Genomic DNA, 21629 nt, shown 5'->3' on the forward strand with positions numbered 1-21629 from the left:
CGAGACCGACCCCGGGCTGGGAGGGGCGGGGGAGAGACACGGGCACCGCGCTGGGCGGAGAAGCCGAGCCGGAAGCCGCTGCGTGCTCGGGGAGGCGGGCGGGGAGCGTGCTCGAAGCGGGGCGGAGGCGGCGAGGGAGAAGGAGGAGGAGCAGGCGGAGGCGGCGGCGGGAGTGGAGCCGCTAAGTCCGTCCGGCCGCCGGAGCAGGCGCGCGTAGGCGCCGTGTGCGGAAGGGCCGCGGCCCCTCGGCGGAATCGGCGTAGGGGGCGTTGGAGAATCGCCGGCGGGTTGGCCGGCGGGAGGCGCTCGGGGAGGAGGGGGCGGCCCGCTCGGTGCCGCCGCGGCTGAGGGAGGCAGGGCGGGAGGACGAGCAGCCAGCCGGAGCCCAGCGTCAGCAGCGGCAGCCGCACCGCCGCCGGCCAGCGCCATGGGTGAGTCTCCAGCCCGGGGCCGAGGCGCGGCGGGGTGGCCGTGACAGCCCGAGCCCGCGGCTGTGGGGTCTCCGCGATGGGTGGGCTGAGAGGCGGCGTGGGGGGGATACAGCGGGCACCGCCGAGCCTCCCATCCCGGCGGCCCCGCCGCGGGGCCCCCTGTCCCTCTGGCCGCCCCCCGCCTTCCTCATCTCCTCCGCCTCAGATGCGGCTCCAGCCCCCCTCCCCGCCGCCTCTCCCCACCATCCCAGCAGTCACTTCCTGCCTCGCCGAAATTGTATAATGCCTGCGCGGGGCTTGGAGAGCCGGGTGGCGAGAATGCCGGAGATATTTCTTCTCCCTCGCTTTTCTCCCCTTCCCCCCCTTCTCCCCCCCCAATCCCCGTCCCTCCTCCCCTTTTTCTCCTTTTGCGCCCAAATTTGGGAGGGAGGAATTTGCTGCTGCAGGAATTAAAGCAGCCTTCAAATATGCGGGAGAGGAGCGGGTGGGACTGGAATCGCGGGAGGAGGGGGAGGAAGGAAGGGGGCGCCCGTGCGCGGGTGGGAGCGTGTGTGGCAGCGGGAGCCCGCCGGCCGCCTGCCCGCATCACTGCTGGGCTCTCCTGCTGCTTCTCCCGTGCCCCCCCTCCCCTTTTTTTTGTTTCTTCTTTTTCTTTACCTTTTTTTTTTTATCCTCCCCATAGGGCGTTTTTGGAGAGCTTTATGCCGCTCGGGTCTGGCTTTTATTGGCTGGTGGCCGCCTGCGCGGGGCGGTCGTCCGCGCTGCCCCGCCGGCCCAGCCCCTGCCCTTGCGGCCCTGGGGGACCTCGAACGGTCGGTTTTAAAGCAAAACAGAAAGTAAAAATTACAATTTACGACTAGCTGCCCTGTATGAAGTGTCTTTTTGAGCGATTTCTGTGCGATCCCCTCGCTTAGCGAACCGGTCTTGCAGAATAAATTGGAGGAGTGCTTAGTGTTGGAGGGTGACTGGGAAAAGGGGCCTTTATGCAGGAAGATTTTTTTTTTAACGGGAGACTTAGGGGAAAGCGGCTAAACTTATTTTAGCATGAAGTTGTTGGCTTCACGCTGAACCAGTTATGTGTAAATGTAATTCCGTGAAAGACAGCGTTCAGGAATCTTCTGCATGCAGTTTGTGTTGCCTCCTGCAGATGGAATATCCGTGAACAGAAGACTGTCAGAACTACCCATTCACTGAATGTTTTTTTTTGGCCACTGGACTCTCCCTCTGACTGACAGTGGATTTAGGTTATGTTCAGTGAAAGGAAGGCTTCCATATACAGATATACCTATGGTCTGTATTTACATCGGGACCAAAAAAATGGGTTTGGTCCTTGTGAATATGCAGGCTCAGCTCCCATCAAAGTGAGAAGGGTCACTGCTATATCTCCACTAAAAAGTGTTTTTTTTGTTGTAGTAGTAGCTTTTCGGTGCTAAATGATAACTTAATTTCTGACTAGAACTTTACTGAGATACCAAACTGATATGATTGTGGAGTATTTCTCCTTTATAATTCTGTCTCCTTATATTTTAAAGTTTTTGCCTGCTGAAATGTTAGGAAATAGGAGAAGATGTATTTTTGTGTAATGTTGAACATCTTTCACTTGATGCCTGCTTAGTTTGTGGGATTACTCACATCTTTGGCTGTTGAGTTGTGAACATAGGAGCAGTAATTGATCCTGGCTTTGGATGACTGCATTCATTTTTTTGAACTGACTCGTGGATAACGAAAACTAATAAATAAAAATTTTACTTAGGAGAGAAGATTTCAATAAGCCATTGCATTAAAGGTCAATTACTGCCTTGTCTGTGTTAAAACCTGAATTGGAATGCAAGAGCATCACCTCTTCCGAGTGTTTGCTACTGTGTACTTAGTCATTTTGAAATTGACGCAGATGTACCAAGAGCTGTGCTATCAGTCCATGCACTGACAGTAACTCACGGCTTTTCCTTCTGCTTACCCATAAGGACAAGCAACTCGTCTCAGTTAAAACTGTGCCTCAAATGTCTACTCAGTGCAACAAACAAATGTGTGTTTCTGTATATATGGACTAAAACTTAATTGTTTATCTTATGCAGAAATAAAAGATCAGTTTTTTCTGCTTTATAAGCTAAAATACAATAGACTTGCTTTTTTTCACTTCAGATGTCCAAACATGCTCACTAGAACTCTTCATTTTTTCTTTATCTGGCTTTTAGCTTAGTGGTACTTAGTCTCATTCATGAGGCAGGCTCATGCTTCTTGTACTTTATTTTCTTAATTTCTAGTACCTCAATGATGCTGTGGTGCTGGTTTTAATACTACCTTAAAATACCCATTAAGACAACAAATAGTTATAAAATACAATGGCTGCAGATTCAAAACCTCATTTTGAACACAAAGTCAGTGAAGAAAAATTTGCCTCGGAGAAGGTGTAGGAAAGAAGTTTCTCCTCAGAACTGTACTGTGACATACATTTTTAGCTTTAATTTTTTGCCAGACTATTCACTTAACCTGTCTAGACCAGAGATGCGTATGTATGAGCGACATTCTATTTTCTGTAAGTTGGTACTCCAGCTCCTGAAATAAGCTAGTTAATTGCGAATGTGTTCTCTGTAATTAGAATGGCATTTAGTCACCATTTAAGTAGTTTAGTTAAGCCTCGTTTAAATTAGTAATTCAAATTTGGGGTAGTGTTAAACTGTAGGCGGTCACAAACTATTCCCTAGGAGGGTTTCAACGTCTTGAACTGATGTTTATGGAATAGATGTCTTGCAGAGATGGGAATGATGGCATAAGTGAGGTAAAGACGTTTCTCAACTGCTAGGGCCAGGAACTCGGTTCACAGAAACCAATGACTTCCTGTTCACCTTGCCAGAGTGAGTTTCATGTATGTCGGGGATGAGTCAAATTGGGCTTTCTTTGCAGCCCAGGTTTAATGGTTGCATACTGATAGCTCTGTAATGTCATCAGGTACCTCTTTTCCATTTTGTGGGGGTTTTTAACAGGAAAGAATCGAAACAGCACTTACTTACATAACTTGTAGTTTTGCCTTCTGCTGTAGTTTAATGCAGCTGCCCTGTAAAGCCAGGTATTTGCTGCATTGCGTGAACATCGCTGTGAAACTACTGTAAGTTATTACATCCTTACTTCACATTAAAAATCAAAAAGCAGCCAGTTGGCTCATAAGAACTTCTGAAGACAATATGTATCCACTTTCCTTTTGATAGAGTTTGAGCTAGAGCAATGTAAAACACACGCCTGACTGAACCTCGTTCTGATGTACATCCTGGGCTTCCTTCCCACAGAAGCCACTTAATCTTGTGCTTTTTGTGCATCAGTGCCTTTCCACGCTTCTAAATGTGCCTTACGGGAACCTGCCAGTCACATGCCGATTTCAGTGTTGGGCTGGTAGGGCTGCTGCTCCGAGCAGTGCACTGCCTGGCAGCCCTTCTTAAAGCCACTTAGGGGGAAGAGAATAGTTCCATATCTTATTTTCAAACAGCTCTTTGTGTGCCGTTTTCATGCCAGATATGTGTCATTTAATGCAGTGATAGTTCAGGATGCATTTGCAAATAATTTTGGAAGCAGTATTGCAGAACAATATCACTATGGGTGTTACATTCAGAAGCACTTAAGCAACTAAAATAGAATTGAATTATTTCTTAGTAGCGCAGAAGATTTAGAATTTTTTTTTGTCAACATTGGAAATAACATCTCAAGATAGCACTCTTTTTCATAGCTCTTTTTTTCCTCTCTTTACACTTAATAGTAGTGTGCTTTTTATTTGTTTGTTTTTAAAATCTGAATAATAAAGGTGTTGACATAAAACCACGAGGAGAACTAATTAAAATGTTAGGGAGATTTCTTCCTCCTTTGACCCACTGTAGCTTTAGAGGGATCAATATTAAGATACAGCATCAAGTTTTGGTGTGACATTTTTAAAATACAGCTTTTTAAATGGAAAGATTGCATCATACTCACAAAATATGTGAGACCTGAGGAAAGAAAAAAATTTACTTTAGACTGGTCTTTTATTTGACCACAGAAAAGATGTAAGGGTGGCAGTGGTCTTAGAAGTGTGCTCTTAAAGCAGAGAATAACCCATGTGAAGCTTTTTTTCAGTACTGTTGGGTAAAGCGTGACAGGAACAATGACCTGAAAGAAGGAAATACAAACTAGGTATATAAGGTGTGCTCTTTAACAGTGTTGGTGAGTGTTGAGCTACAAAGTAGTACTTTATCAAATTCCAATCAAAACAATCTTATTATATGTAGAAATCACTCTATCATACAGTGATGTTATTACAAAGAGACCTTTCAGAAAGGCAGCTGAAGTAATTGATGACAGGATTTCTGGAGTGACATTTGTCTGAGAAAGCATTGTAGGTCATTGCAGTTGATGCTGACAAAAATGTAAGATGGCATGAATGTAAGATTGTCACTGTGTTATGAGCAGGTAGATTATTAGAAGGATAATGCATGAAATATTACGTATTTTTATATTTTATACATAAAAAGACCATTCATGTAATGATTCATGTTGAACTTGTAATAAAATGAAACTTGACCTAGTAAGGTGGTCAAAATTGCCAAGAATGCATAAGTTAACATTAACATAAAATTTAAATCAAACCTTTTTTAATCTCATCTATGTATAATTTTTTCACAGTGTGCAGGAAATTTTAGTGTGCCCAGCAGTATCCTCTGCTTTCCTTTTTGTTCTTTCTTAAGAACCTTATCATGCAATTTCATAGCTTGCAGTGGTATAACTGGATTGCAGTTGAAAAATCCTGTCTTGATTGTGTGTTTTTTCTACACGCAGTATAGAAAAACCTCCAATGTTCCTATACTGATGTGATTAGATGAGCTTGCTGATGTAATGGAAAGTTAACCTTATGGTGGTTTTCAGCTGGACATGTGAGCTAATCTCACTTGTTCGATGTACAGTTTTCAGAAATGGTATGAGGGAAGCCTGACCTCACCCCTGATGGTCCAGTTCCTATGTGAGTCTGTTGACCAGCTGCTTGAGAGGAGGCAATTCTGTTGCTCTCCCCACCCTCACAGCAGTGCCTCTTCAACCCAATAGTGAGTCAGTTCATGGAGCTCAACTCATGGGAACTGCCTGCTTTTTCTTCCTCAAGATCATTTTTCTTTCTATTAGTTGAGCTCCCTGAACTTTTGTATCATGTGATCACAGAAGTGTTGGCATGGAAAAAGAAATACAAGTGGGCTCTAAGCAAGAGATGGAACTTCAGCCGACCATTTGGGCAGTAGGCACATCCACACAGTCTGGGTTTAGTGTCTGCTTTAGACTGGTGTAACATGGCACTGCTGTTCCCACCCAGACACTGAATCTTAACGTAGGCTGGAAGTTTTTGGTTTTTGGTTTTTGTTCGTGTGCCCAAGGCAGTAGAGATGCGGGGTAGTTGATCTAGTAGTACAACTTGTTTAGTTCCACTTTATCAGTGGTTAAGATAGGGAAGGAGGGAAACTGTGTCCTGTTGGAGGAATTAGTGCTAGTGGTTAAGAATGCAGTACTCATCTTGGTGCTGAGCTGGTGGCTTATCTAAGGATAAACACAAATGGGCAAAGTTTAATGGCTCTTGTTTCAGCAGCTATGACTCTTTGAGCACTGAATGGCTGAGGTGACTTGGTTTTTATTATCTGCTGTTGCATCGTAGCCTGTGTCGTTTATGGTAATGCTGATATTAACATTGGGACTTTCCAGAGTGATTTGCAAAACTAAAGCGCTGACTAGTGATGGCTGCAGAAATCTAGTAGTGCAGAGGGTCTTTTAGTCCTGACCAGATCCTAACTGTTAAGAAATCTTAAGTAAGTTGAGATACCAGTTTTAGCTAACTTCCTGTCATTTAAAAAAAAAAAGGCAGTTGTGAGGCCTTAAAAGCTGTTGCTGGAGAAAGGTAATTTTCTGGAAGCTTTCTGATGGCAGAGATTTTTCTGGCTGTGTGATCTTACCAATACTCACTGTAGTTTTTTAAAACAAGAATGTAAAACTCAGAGTATATGACTCAAAATCAGTTCTGGATGCCAGCTTAAAGGTAATTTAATGTCTTCAAGTTTGAGATAGTGAAAATTTCCAGAGTAGAAATGATGCCAAGAAACCCATCTTCTTATTTCTCCCCCTCCCCAGTTTAAGGAAACAAACACTTCCTAATTGTAGTTAGTAAAGGTGTACTAACAAACTAAGAGATTCAAGATTATATTAGTTTCTTCTTGGGAGGCTTTGCCAGATGGTTCAAAATCAAGATCTGAGTAATCCCTTGATGATGGGTAAAGGGGAGCCATCCTGTTGCCTTCTTCTGTGTTATTTTTTTAGCCCTTAGTTGAGGGAGAACTTGGAGGAGAATAGTCTGTAAACTGCTGCAATATGGTACTGAAGTTCACAGTCACCTCCTACCGTTCAGCTGTGCCAAATACTGACCTTCAGTGCTCTTATTTGCAATTCTGGGAGCATCTGCAAACCTGTAAATTTTCAGAGCGATGGAAAGAACTTGCAGTTTTTAAGTTAGTGACTGAAGCAATGAGGAGAAAGACTTTAGAGAGACGGGGCAAAAACTAGAGTATGTGGTTGTTTGTTGTACAGTTGTGGATTGGAAATAAAAGGAATCTCCTTTTCAGTCAGTTAAGGGAAAAATGTCCAAATGTTGCAAGTTCAAAACAATGCTGAAGACTAGATGCTGGAAAGGAGGAGAAGGTGGGGTAATGAGTCCCCATCCTATAAAAGTTTGGCCAGGAAAGCTGGGAATTTCAGCAGGGAGTTTTTCTTTACCAGCAATTTCAAATTTAGCAAGTTAATCTTTGAGCTGGGTGATGGTGTTCCTTTTCATGTTTTTAAGTGGGACTCTGTAAAAGGTCTTTGAAATTTATTGTGTTCTGAATCCTTGAACAGTTGACATTTTCAGCCGGTGAGTTCAAAATTTTATCAGTGCTAGGTATTTTATGCAGACCAAGTTAAGTTGTTTGAGTGTTAATACCTTACGAAGGGACACTGACAACTTGTTTGTCCAAACATCTGCAAGAGTTGATTTGGAGAAGACTTTGAAAGTGATGAAGACACAGCTTCTGCAAAGGAATGTTCAAGGATGGGCTCTAACATGATTGCTGAATGATTTTCACTTGGCCCTGGCTTTGTCTCTGGCTTCTTGCCTGGCAATATTCCTGCGAGGCATCCAATGTCCCCTTAGGTAAAGGTGACTCCTTTTTTGGCGCATTTGGTTCTTTGTTGCTGTGGGCAGCAGCAACGATCTGGTTTTCTTCTTGCTTTGAATTGTGTTTCTGGTAGTGAATTTTGGCCATTGAGTACTCTGGTGTGGCAGCTAGGTATGCAGACGATTTAATTCCCACTCTAAAATATAGCAGGGCTAATCATCTGCTCTACTGGTATACATATTTGACCATGTAATGCATGCTCTTCACAGCCAGCTTCCTCACTAATGCCAAAAACAAAAGTACTTGGAAAGTTGGGAAGCCAACAGCTTTGGTGCTGTTAGTCACTGGGGTGGTTTGCTATCCAGCTGTGGTTTCACTCCTTGCACTCCTTAGTTTTGTCATCCAAGCCAATTAGACTGCTGGTGTTCTGGATGCTTTTGGGTTGCCTTCCTCTTTGAGAAATGTATGCAGTAACTCCAAGTTAAAAATTAAATCTTTGACATCGAATAAATTAAATAAAAACTTAGGATTTCTAACTGTCAACATGTACTACAGATGAATGGTAGTTATACCAATTCTGTATTGTAATAGTCTTAATATTAAACCTGGTTGATAGATTTTATTTTCAATATGGACTGTTCTCTGTATCAGTTGCCATTGCAACCTGCAGGGAAACAGTTTTAAGTTTTACTTACTATCTTCCTTACACAATAATTAGAATAGAAGCTATCTTTCTGTGGAATCTCTCTAGCTTAAAAATAAAGGTTATTAAAAACAATGCAACCAGACAGCTGTGGTTCAAAACATATAAGTTTAACACATGGAGAGGTTTCTAATACTTGGCATAATTCTTTTATAATAGCACCTGTGTCTTTTTTAATCTTCTTGGTCTCATTAGAATTCTTTATATTCTAAATACAGAACTCATTGTGGAAATAGTTAAAAAGTATTAGCAATTTAGTAATATCCCTAAGGAGGTCTTTCAAGGTTTGCTGAACCTTGTAGTAGAAGTACTGAAACATAAAAATAAACATAATTTCAGCATATCATGAAAATTCAGTTTATAATTAAAAAGCCTAAATTATGTCTCTTGGTGTCATTAAAATATCCTCTCATGGGGGAAAATGGATGCTGTGGAAAAACACTTACTTTGCTTTGACTGATAATAAATATGGTAACTTTGAGCTACCACTATGCTTATTTTAATGAAAAAAGGTGTTTTAAAGGATTCATTGGTGACACCTTGTTAATATGAGATAGTCTCAAGATTTATTTTAATTTTGTCCAAAGAAATTGCTGGTTTGATCCAAAAGAATTGGTGTTTTCAGAAGTACTTGTGTTTCACTGTTCTGGGGTACTAGTTTGCTGCAGCACAGAAGTACAATAAACTTCAAAAGACAAGACAAGGACACGTGTCTTAAAATTTTAGCTTAAAATATCTGTCTTGGTGAAACCTGCAGGACTTCTGAAGGTTTCTATAGGTTGGAGGGTGAGGTGTTGAGCATAGAAACTAGTATAGGAAAATAAGAATATACAGTAAAACAGATGACTTCTACATCGGAACGAGTTGCATCCACCATACAGAAATGTATAGTAGAAGCCTAGTTATGTCAAATGAAAATTGCTCATGTTAACAGAAGCACCAGTGATGAAATACTGTAATTTTTCTCTTTCAAGGGAACACGCTTCACTTTGACAACGTCAAACGTACTTTAGTATTTTTGCATGAGTGATTCACCTTTCATTAGCATTTCTGCACCTACATGTTGAAGAAATTTTACTAGATCTGATAGTAGCCCTTTAGGCTAGACATGTAATAATGCTATTTCTTGTACTGCCATCCTTACAGCTGCTTGATGAGGAAGGAGAATGAGATATGCTACTAGGGAGTTCACTTTTGTTGGTAGTCGAGGCATCAAACAGAAGGAAATGCAGCGTGCACACCTGCAAATGCCTTTTTCGGAGTCCCTTGGTTGAAATACTGCCAGTTGGATTGCAGGAATCCACTCTTCCTGAAAAATTCACTCCTGTGCTTCAGCATATGTAAGATGCCCTGTTACTGCTGCTTTACCTAGAGATTGGGGTGGGAGTTGGTTTGCTTTTGTGGTGGTTTTTGGTTTGTTTTTTTTTTTAGTCACCACCAGGTGACTCTTTGAGTTAACTGATCAATCTGCAAATTCTGAAAAAAATGCAATGTTAAGGTGAGCCTGAAGGAACCAAAAAATGTTCAACAGGATATGGCAAAGGAACTAAATGATACAGTGTTTCTTAATACTTACTGTACCTTGTTGCTTTTTTTCAACTATGTTTCGAGTGCTAAGTGAGGCTCTTGAAAAGGGTCTCCACGTAGAGGCACTGACCTGCTTGGGGAAGAATTTCCATTTCCTTAGAAATTTTTTTTCAAACCCATGGTTTAGTTGGTTTCACAGGAGATGAAAATAGTGTGAGATAAAACTGTCTGAAAGATCCCACCATTTTGGTTTTGATTGGTAAATTTTTTTTTTTAATTATTTTAGAATCTTTTATTTACATGTCTTTTGGGAAACATCCACAAACTGAATAGACAAGAGATATGTTAAATATGAAGTGGAATACAGATACTTCATTTTAATTTCTGTTGGAGTTTTTTGTTTGTTTGTTTTTATTTTGTGGTGGGTTTTTGTTTTTTTCCTTGGAGGCTTTGTATCCAGGAATCTTTCACAGCATCTTTTAATTTTTTTTTTTCTTTTCTGTCTTTCATCTTCAACCCTTGGTTCAGTGTTTGTATTGGAATAAACATTCAGGGATGGCAAAACTGAGGAGGAGGAGTTAGGAAGGAGATTAACAATCTTGACAGACACACCAAGTGATGTGTGGCTGATGCATGATCTGGTTCTGTTCCTGACACAAGGTCCCCAGCTGCCATTTCATTTCGACCCCTACTTTATAGAGTGGAAGATAATCGGTCACTTTACTGTCAAATGTGATTTTGAGTTATATGCAAGTTGCTGTGTGATGATGGGTTTGTGTACTGCTTTCTGCAGGCAGACTGAGGCTTTTTTTGCAAACCAGAATAAAGGGGAAAATGCACAAAAAAGCCAAGCTTTAAAATTGTATTCCTGTACTTACAGATTTTATTTAAAATGCACAAAAAAGGTTTACTTCATTTGCAAGGAGTCACCTAACTAATTCTAGTGGAGGTTGAACTATTGACAAAAAATTGTTGTTATATGTGGCTGGCCTGAATATTTTGTGTAGTCATCATGGGTAGAACTTTTGATATTGTATGTTTTAGTTATGCAGGCCTGCTTTTATAGTTCAACAACCTTCCCCTCTCCCTGCCCCCTTCCTCCTCCCATCTGTCTATAATTAGTTTTGTTTTTCTAAATAGTTAACTGACTTCTTTTTCCTGTAGTTGTCTGCTTTCTTGCACTTTGGCTGCTCTAAGAGCTGCAGCACTGGCTGCTTTGGCTGTAGCTGCAGTGGTTGTGCACAGTTACTGTACATGGGCTCTGAAGGCTGTCAGATCTCTTTTTAACAGACAAGGTTTACTAGTTTGCCTGTTACATCCTCTTTGTTTTTCTTCAGAGTTTTCTGCTTTCCTCCTGGACATGCTGCCTGTAGCTCAACAGGTGGATTATGCTTCTACTCTTTCTGGTCCTTGCGAGCAGAATCCTTCTTGCAGAATCCTGTTGCTTTTAGACATCACTCGTGTTTGTTTCAGCGCTATCTTTAATAAACTAGATGATAGCGTCTGGCGTGGGAAAAGAGAGCCTAAAGCTCACTCTTCACCTATACTCACTATGCCTAGTGAGATTTTGAAGAATGGTTAAATTTAAAGTCCATTCACTGGATCAGTGCTTGAAATTATTAATTATTGACTTAGTCACCTTGCTACTAGAGACTGAAAGAGATCCTCATTTCTTAATTGTGGTTATGCATTGAAAAGATTTCCTTTTTTTTTTTTTTGTATCCTTTATGAAAAATATTTTTAATTTTTTCTAATGTAGGTCAGACCCTAGGTTCACGCTTGGAAGCCAGATTATCTTACAAAAGCAGGCTGCAGCTGATGCCTGTTTGAGGGAATAGAAGTGCTCATTTCCTTTCCATCAGTGCTAGACTTTTACCATGCAGATGTTATTGACCCAGCAGATATTTTTATTGTACTTTGAATAGCGAAAGGACAAACATGTTCACAGATGTTCAGTGTAAGTTTAACTTCACAAATAGATCTGGTGAGTTTCACCTTTATATTGATACTTCCATACATTTTAAATGCAAAGTTGAGTGGGGTTTTGTTTGATTGTTTTCGGGTTTGTTTGTTTGGTTTTGTTTTTAAAATGTAGATTGTGTATATCCTAATTTTTTTTTTTTTGGTGGAGGAAAGAAACGAAGTTAAGATACTGTGTATTATATTAACAAGTGCTTATGGCTTGTAGTAGAAGTTTGACTACACTAAGTACTGCTACCCAAAGCCACTATTTGAAGAATGCAGTAACAAAAGCTGTCAGTTGTAAGACATGCAGTTGCTGTCTGCCTCTGGGATATGGGAGGACAAGATGGGGATATGCATAAGCTGTTTGTTTGAGGTATTGCCTCGATATTGACAACTGGAAAAAATGCAGAGTTTGTTAAACTGTAGCAAGCTTTAAGGGGTTTTGAAGATGTTGGGAAGGCCTTCTTGGTGAGTTCTGGAGGCTTCTATGTGCTGATGTGGAGACTTTAAACAACTAGCACTGTTAGAAGAAATTAAATGTGTAAGGTGTAGTGCAGGAAATACAAGTACAGTGTTTATAGACTGGTCTTTCTGTGTAAAGCTAGAAATTGTATCCAGCTTATGTCTTACTCAGGCATAATGGTAAGACATTGCATAGAAGTACTGTGGCTGGAGTGTTTGCAGAAATTTAGCTAAAAGTTCCAAAAAGATGGTTTTAATGATTGAAATCATTGTTAGAGCAGGTGCAAATTCTTATATTTTGGCAGCACTGATGTCTTTTCAAGGTAAACTATGAACTATGTATAAAGAAAACTTGTTCTATGTCTAGGTATCTTACCAGATCAAATTGACTCCGTAGCATATGTAAATTCTAGCGTATGTAAATAAAATCCCAGTTCCAGCTGTGTGAAATAAGTTAAAAATGATCACCCTTTTTTTTCATTGTTGATGACAAGAAACATTGCTATACTATGCCTAATGCAATGGGTATCTGTGCCCTTTCTAATATTGCTTTATGTTGGGGTCAGATTTCAACAATTTTTGTATTCTATGACGCTTCTGGATATTTTTAAAAATAGTGTTTCCTTGAAGGTAACTAGGAAAAAAAGGTATCATGTTTCTTACTCTTAAGAGAAAGCTTGATTGAGAAGCACTAAAACCAACTTTGATTGGAAAGGACAGTGACTCCCTGATGTCACACTGCTTTTCTGTTGGGTCTTCTTTTTTTCTCTCCAGCTGTCTTCATTAATATTTGCTGCTGGTTTGGCTATGTCAGAAATCCTTGAAGAATTTTCTTAACATCATGTTACAGGCTGCTGGTTGCTACTAGTGCACAGCAGCTGCACTTACCCATGTTGAGTGTGAGCTGAGCTCTCAGGTTGCACGGTATAGAGGTAAAAAATGTCTTTAGCTCACCTTAGACTTCCATCTCCTCTTGATCAGAGGGATCTGATGTCAGACAGTGGATATTATGCCAGAGACTGTCATCTTTTGGCCCAGATGGTAGTACTTGAAGAATGACTTTAGATTTATCATTTCTGGACACAGTCATGCCAGAATAAAGGAGAGATGTAAATTATGGTCTCTGGGCAAGAACAAAGATGATAGACAGGCTTGAGAGAAAGAAAAAAAAAAAGAAGATTTTTTTTTTATTTATTTTTTTTTAATCGATATTCTCCCTTAGAACTCCTTGGAAAGCCACTGATTTTGGCTCCTTTCTCTCATTTGCATACTTAGAGCAGCTTGCTGCTGGCTATTTTTCCATTGATTCAAATGATGGATCTAAAAACACCAGCTCTGCAGCTGGTTTGTGTGGGCTGTGACATTTTGCTTGAGGGAGATCTACATTAAAATAACTATGAGTGCACAGAATGGATGCATCGAAGGTCAGCTAAGGCCAAATTTGTGATTATTTGTATGCCTTGCTTTCATTTGTGCTAAGTTAAAGCAGAGGTGATGGACAACTGCAAGAACTAATAGATGTTAGAAGACTTGATACAAAATGATAGCTGAAATGCAGTGTAGTGAATACACGTGATATTATTAAATGAAGTGATACACGTGGACTGCTGTTGCGCTGTATGCTCTGTGATAAGCTGTGAGCATTTCTTAAAGCTCAGGAGCAAGGTCTTAGGCCTGTGTACCATTCCCAGTATGATCAGCTCAGTACTTGGCCGGAGTCAAATAAGTTGCATGTTGGGGGGTCAGTAAGAAAGGATCAGAGTAAGTGATACCACATGATCATTCTGTGGATCTGTGAGTGTTTTACCTCTTGGATACTGTGTGTGGCTCTCACCCTGGCCTCTCCAGAAGAGTACAGTGCTAGAGCAGTGTTATGTAAGAGCAGCAGAAGCAGTCAGAGACACGAAATGGCTTCTTTTGAATGAAGTATGCTACATTATTAAGGCTGTTTTCCACCACAGATACTACCGTGCAGCAATAAAGCTAGCAGGAGGTAATTTTGAAATTATTAAGTCCTCCCTTTGACAATGTACAGAGGGAGTGCTTGCTACAGGGACTTTTGTGGATGCTCAGTTTTTATGATGCTAAGAAGAGTGTGCATGGAAGAGGAATTGGTCAAATGATATTGAAGTGTAAAAATGCCCCGATCTTAAATGCTAGAGAGGTAGATTTTTGGTTAATGTGGAGGTGTTTAGAGAAATATAGCTCTCAGTTTACTCTGCTGTATATACTACCTTAGACATATGTTTTCGGCCACTGTTGAAGACAGGAACTTTGGGGTGGCCCATGTGGCTGTTCTTTGCTGAGATGATGGCTTTGATCTTTGTACCTTTTCCACTCTAAAATAAAAATATTATGTGGTAGTGTGGTGAAATGAGATTCCATGTTCTGGTGAGCACCCGTGAAGGAAATAAATACCCTTGAACCCATTACAGGTTCGGGTAGCATATAGCAAAGAAAAAGCATGCTGAATAATTGGAGTAAAAAGAACTATTGAACCTGTCTTAATCATTAAATGGTATGAAGGTCATGTAGTATATTACCATGAAATTAAGCTGTCATATGTATAGAACAAACTAAATTAATGTTACTAACAAAGTAAATTCGGGGCTCTACAAGAGAGCTGTAGAGGAACTTTTTACAAGGACATGGATTGAGAGGACAAGGGGGAATGGCCTTAAACTGACAGAGGGTAGGTTTTCATTGGATATTAGGAAGAAGTTGTTTACTGTGAGAATAGTGAGGCATTGGAGCAGGTTGCCCAGAGAAATTGTGGATGTCCTGTCCCTAGAAGTGTTAAAGGCCAGGTTGGTTGGGGCTTAGAGCAGCCTGGTCTAGTGAAAGGTGTCCCTGCCTGTGGCGGGTGATTGGAAGTAGATGATCTTCAAGGTCTCTTCCAACCCAAACCATTCTATGATTCTACTTAAAATGCTGTGTCCTGAGCACAGTAGGTGGGAAGTATTGTGGGTTACTTTGGTCAAATGTAAGTAACTTTTCTTTTCTTTCTCACCCCACTCCTGTTTCTCTTTCTGGATCGCGGCTGCACCCGAATGGACTTTTTGCTGCGATGGTTCAAATTCATCGTTTTACTGGACAACTTCTGGATGTGTTCTATTGATACCTTCCATACTGGAAATGATGGAAACGTGTTGTTTACAAAGTAGCTGTAAGTATTACTTTGATACAGATGTTTTATAGCTATTGTGGAAATAGAAGCAGCATTAGGTTTTTAGTAGGTGAACTAAAATTAAGTAGCAGCTAGTTGCAAATCAGGAAGGGATAAAATTTAAGGGGAAGCTGTTGTAAGTATTCAAAACATGAGATCTCACTTGACACTATGATCAATACAGCGGAAGGCAATTCTTTAACAAAAAAAGTACTAATTCTTCTAAAAGCTGTCGCAGGAATTGAAGAAACTCAATTCCTAGTTTGTTCTGGTCTGTTTAGAAGTAGCAAGTTATGAAAAAATGCAACCATTTAAAAAACAGTATGTTGAAAGCTTCAGTTTTAAGTGGTGTACCAGAAATATGAATCTGACATCCATCTTCAGTGTTTTGAAAGGCTCTTTCCTGTGGAGTATAAATGCTCACATTAAATACAGCATTAATGCCCAGTGTAACACTTCATGCATCTTCATCTTTCTGATTAGTAACACTTATATTTCATTATCTAAAATTGTGGCTGTAATTGCTGTAGACCCACTTAACAGAGCAAACAACCCGAAAGTTGCCATCTGTTCTCTTTTAGCATTTTATACTCGATCTAAAAGTTCTTAGGAGTAAAACTATCCTAAATGTGGAGCTGTATATGAAGGAGAAGGGAAGAGAAATAACAATAATTCAGAACAAGAATTACATGTAAATCGATTCTTTTAAGCAAAAGAAGCATTAGCTACAGTTAATAAGGGGGTGAGCTGTTTCTGGTAAGCGTGACACACATTAAAAGGTATGTAGATATTAAAAAATGCAGATGGTTGACAAGTAGAACCATAAGGAGTGTCTGACTATGATTAGATATTTTACATGTGGTAGAATGAATAGCAGTTCCATATCCTTAATAGTTATTAAGGACCTGTATTGTTAAGGAGCTCTTTAATCTTAAAAAGCACCCACCTGCACGTCATGTAATATCTGAAGCATTGACTGCTCAGAGTTTTAGATTGTGATAGATTCCATTCCTCACACGTAGTTGTAGTGATAGATTGGAAAATTAAAACAAATATTTGGATTTTAAATTCCTGGCTGATTTTTTTTTTAATGTTTTGAAACCTTTCAGATGAGACTGTTGCTTCACCAAAGGCTATATTGAAACAAAAAAATCTTTGAAAAAGAGTTTCTTGATGACACCAGGCAAAGATTCCTACATTTAGAGAAATAATAACGTTTGTTGCATTGTGTGTATTTGAACTTGAAACTATAACTTAGTCTTTGTAGTGTTGTAGCTTTGCTTGACAATAATGGTTTGTTTGCCAGATGGAGAAATCAGTTATGTGACTTTAGGCAGAGAGTCCACTGATTGACTGTTGGATTGCAAAGAAGCTAGTTATTTTTGCATTCAATGCTCTAAAGTGGATAGTGGATTTATATGCATGCAAGGAAGGTTTGCTTTAATTAAAAAAAAATTGTATTTTTTTAATTTAAAAACTATGAGTTATTACTGCATTAAGTTTGTTCTGTCAGTTTTAGGAAAAAACCCATTGAAATAAGCATGAGTCAACCACATACCAGACTTGAATTAGCCATGCTCTATTGCATACAGTAGAAGAATTTGTTAAAAATTATTTTTTAGAATTCCTCCATCCTCTTGAAGATAATTTTAGGGAGTGGAATTTAAACTTGTAGACAGCACTTCAGCTGTGTGGATGTATATAACTCTCTTAAACTCTGAAACTGAGGCAGTAGCAGCATCACATCCCATCCTCTTAACTTTGTGTGGGCATAAAGCCTGAAGGCTGAAATCACTGCTCCATGAGAGGCAGTGCCTTGTGTTGCTTTAAGTAGACAGTTGTCTCAGAAAGTATCTCTGTAAAATAACTGTCTTGTCTCGTAAGGCAATCCTCAGACCTGCTGTGATAACAAACACATTTCTAGGATTCTGCTGGAAGAGTGATTTAAAGGTAGCACAGTTGATCTTTGGAAGATCGCTGGCTCTAGTACAGTGAGGAAGAGGCATTTTAAGCACTTTCAGCATTTTCATTAATGTGGTGAGAAGAAGTAACGGCTAACATCCAGAATTCTCCTCCTGTTTCATAGTAGAAGCAGTGTTTTGGGTAACTTCTTCACCGTACAAGGCAACTGAAGTTTGTTGCAAGGCCTGCTGCATTGGTGGAGTTCTGGGTTAAACATGAAGGTATCTGGTTGTGTGACCCAGAAACAGGGGGTGTCAGGTTAGTCCCCATCATACTGAGGCAGTACCACCATGAGTTGGAAATGTAGGAAACTATTCATAGTACTTGCCTGTGTTTCAAATGGGCATTGGTACAAAGTTGATTATACTTTAATTTGTTTGCACATTCACACTCTTGCGCTTGCACAATTGTAATGTCACAATTGTACTTGCTCAAAATACTGTTAGCATAGCTGAACTGCTGTGCCAGTTTTTTGGCTATCCAGTCAAAAAAAATCAATTTTCCTGATTTATTGCTGCAGTTCATTGCACTGTCTTGAATATAGGCAGCTTAGGTTGTTGAGAGGTTGGGTAGACAGCACTTTTCTACAAATGTGAAAATGAAGTGAACGTTTAAATAACTAAAAAAAAAACAAAACAAGCCAACTAATAATTCACATGCTTTTCTTTTAACTTTTTTTTTTCTAAATATTTCTTGCTTTAGCAACAGAAGAACCTTGAAGGATATGTGGGGTTTGCAAACCTTCCAAATCAAGTTTACCGGAAGTCTGTGAAGAGAGGATTTGAATTCACACTCATGGTAGTAGGTAAGTTTCTTTCTTTGAGTAGTGATCATTGGAAGTATTTTGTTGTAGTTCTTAAAATCTGTGATGATAATGTAAATGTGTTTTGCATGATCTCATGAGAAAACATGGATCTTTCCCTGCTAGACTGATAAATCTGGAGTGGTTAAAAAGAACATGTTATCTGATATGCAAGTTGATGAGGAGAAGAATAAATAATGAGAACTGGATAGTTCATAGTGTCTTAAGAAAAACATTTGGTGTGGATCTAGTCTAAAATGTGGCTTGCAAGTATGACAGAAATAATTTGAACTTGGATTTTCATTTGAATAAAAAAAAAAAATGAACTTTTTTTATGATTGAGTGCAACATGGCAAACCTTGTACATAACCAGGCAATAGGATCCTGTATATCCTGCACTTCTGTGGCCACAAAACTGTGCTACAAAATCAAAGCTTTAATTTAAACAAACCTTTCTAGTTTGTATGGTTGCAAAGAATACCAAATGTAAATAGTTTGTTCCCTATGGACTACAGAAAATTGGAAACTGTAGTTAGTGTGAATGAATAATACCATCCAGAACAGTTCATTTAGGCTTTAGTGATGACCCAAATTGTCAGATTTCCTGCTAGGACATCTGATTTATTTTTTTTTCTCATTCTTTTGAGTGCTTTTATGATAGTTGACTGTTAGTAAGGTTAGATACGCTTGCGCGTAACTGATACTATACTACTGGATATGTGACCCATTTTTGACATGGTAATGATCAAAATAATAATAATTTTAAAAGTGTTTTGTAATAGCCAACTGTTGCTTTGTTGGTATCTAGCTTTTTCCTTTGTAAATTGGTCAGCTTGATAATGCTTCGATGTTTTGTCATCGAGACAATGGATATCTTCTGCTGACATTGTGTACATGTAGCACATAACATAATAGTACTGTTGACAGAGTTAGAAATAAGGGTCAAATTGGTGAAAACTCACTGGTCAATCAGTGAAAACTCGATGTAGATAATTTATAATTTTCTTTTGATTCCGGAAGTGAGTTAGAATTTTAAAATTTGAGCGTTTCTTTTTTCCTTTGGAACTTGATTATAGGTTCCTTTGTAGTCTGGCATCCAAGTACATAATTCATTATTTGGTACAAAACTCTTTAGTCTGAGATAAAATTTGTGTTTCTGCTATCTGCATGAAAAAAAGGAAGAGGAAGGGAGGAAACTGTCTTCATAAGTGGTAGAAATAGTGATGTATTAGAATGGGAGAAAGTCTGTAAAATTACCGTGGTGTTCTTACGTTTGCCTGTAGCAAAGTTAAAAGCAGTTGCACTTAGGAGAACTGTAGAAGGTTATGACTGACCAGAAGAAAAATGGGTCCAAAATTAGATTGAAAATGAGATGTTGGTCAGAAAATTTTGTTCCTAGTTTTACTATTTTTGTACTTACTACTAAGATTTCATTCATTTGCATGGAAGTTTTAGCCATTGTCTGGAAGTTTCCTGAATTAAAAATGTATCTAAATCTTTTCTTTTAACCCTTAAATATAGAAATCAGATGCTTGAAAGTGAGTGTTTAAACAAAATGATGGCTAATCTTTTAATACCCTAACATCTGGGGAGGGGTGGGGTAGAGAAATGACTTTGTTTCAAAGTTACGTGCCCTGAAAAAACGTCTGTTTTAAATGTGAGGATGCAACAGTTTGTGTATTACTGGTCACTTGTGTTGGTAAATGTTGCAGTGTAATCTGTGGTTAGATTCTTAGAATATTGATTATTTATTGCTGCATTCATCCTTTGAGATAGTGTTCTCTGACTTGGTTTGAGGTCTTTAGCTGACATAATGGTACAGTTCTATACAGTAAATGGAATTACCTGTAGTCTATTTGTTAAAAGTTAAATGTTGTGCTTATCTGTGTATGATCAGTGCTGGAATAATAACAATACTGAATGTATTATCTCTTGGAGATAATCTAAAATATTCTCCTACTCTTTCTACTACCAAGAGTCATGTGTGCTTGGCTACCTTTTACTGTAGATTGCACAATTACTAATCTGCTGGCTATCTGCTTTATTTGTTGGTACTTGGGTGTCAGTATGTTACCTGTTTGTTCTGAACTGAAAAATGAGAAAAACAATGCTTGTGGTTGCTAAATGAGTACAAGGAAGAAAACAAATCATAATCGAGGTCTGTGATCTCTGCGTCCAGCTATTTTTGGGTGTCTGTGAGGCTTGATATTGCAGCCAGTGCATTTGTACAGAAACTATTTTCTAGTTGTCAGTTTAGTCTGGAATTATCAGTTAAACTTCATAGATGTGCATAGCATGATGTCTGGCTTCTTTGTCTTGGAATGTGTAGGATGAAAAGTCACTGGAGCAGTGTTTTGGGGGGCTTGTTGGTATGGTTGTATTATTGTGTGTGTTTCAGCTATTGTAGAAACAATTCAGTGGTCAGTTTAACAGTGTAAGATATTTGGGACCTAGCGAGTATTAAGTACAGCATCAAACAGATCTGATGTTACTCCCAGTTGGAATTTTTGCAGGGATATTGTTCAGTTTTGCAGAACCTTTCTTGTGCTTAAAGTGTGAATGTACTCTATAAACTGTGTATTTTCCCAGTTATTGCCCTGGAGATGATGGGGCTGCCCATAGCAGCATGTGGTGGCTTCCTGCACTTCTGTTATGCCAGCGAAGTTGGAGAGTGGGCTTTGAAATTTGGGGGTGCGTAAGGCTGAGCAGTTGTTGAATAACTTATAGCATGGTTTCTAGGGCAGGTTATCTGCTCCATATCTGGGCTAATCTAAGCTGATTGGGGGCATTCCTTTCAAAGTGGCCACATTTCAACCATGTGGCCAGTGTTCTGTGCTGTAACTTACTCTTTGAGCCAGGACTCATTAAGATTAATTTATTTGAGGCTTGTGATGCTAGTGAGGTCTTTTCTGTAAGTATGGTTGCTAATTTCAAGGTGTTCTGGTGTTTACATTAAATGTAACCAAAGGGTGAAGTGGTTATGAACTGCACTCATGTATAAGAAGTGGATGTTTAAATACCCTTTTTATATTTAATGTTTTAAGAATCATTGAAAAGTTAATTGTAATAGAAGTGGTGTTACTTTATAATATTTACCCATAATAAGCATTCCAGCATTTGTCTCATTAAACTATTTTCTCTAAGTCATATTGTTTCTTCTGTTAGTGTTTATGAACTTTTCATAAGAAATTGAAGACTGAAATATCTCTTTGTTTGCCTTATTAATCAGTTGTCACTCTCAGTTATATTCTCAAAGGCTAAGCAGTAGTTTTTGTTGCACTGCTTCTGAAATGACTTGGTTTATTGAATAAAAACTAACAGGCACCTCCTCTGAGAATAAGACATAAAGTAGGCAGAAGTATGCATTAAACTGAGCTTCATTCTTGATGCTTTCAAAGTAAGACATTTAAGTAGTGATTCCACATCTGAAATATTAAAGCTCAACAGTGGAAAAAATGTCAGG

The 21629-nt window shown here is 39.3% G+C and overlaps 1 protein-coding gene across 3 annotated transcripts in view; it reads left to right on the plus strand.

Annotated features, from left to right (window-relative positions):
- Positions 1-330: 330 nt before the first annotated feature.
- SEPT7 (septin 7) overlaps positions 331-21629 on the plus strand; it is a 77143-nt gene continuing 55844 nt past the window's right edge. For 2 of the 3 annotated variants that reach the window (XM_027675672.1, XM_027675674.1), the window contains exons 1-3: positions 331-431; positions 15398-15402; positions 18067-18169. In XM_027675672.1, the coding sequence (XP_027531473.1) occupies positions 428-431; positions 15398-15402; positions 18067-18169 (112 nt within the window). In that variant the 5' untranslated portion in view covers positions 331-427. Of the gene's footprint in view, positions 432-2334; positions 2337-15397; positions 15403-18066; positions 18170-21629 lie in introns of all 3 variants that reach the window. The other variant, XM_027675673.1, reaches the window with a different exon arrangement.

The sequence above is a fragment of the Neopelma chrysocephalum genome, unplaced genomic scaffold, assembly GCF_003984885.1.
Source record: "Neopelma chrysocephalum unplaced genomic scaffold, ASM398488v2 Primary Assembly neopelma1_26, whole genome shotgun sequence".
NCBI classification, from domain to species: domain Eukaryota; kingdom Metazoa; phylum Chordata; class Aves; order Passeriformes; family Pipridae; genus Neopelma; species Neopelma chrysocephalum.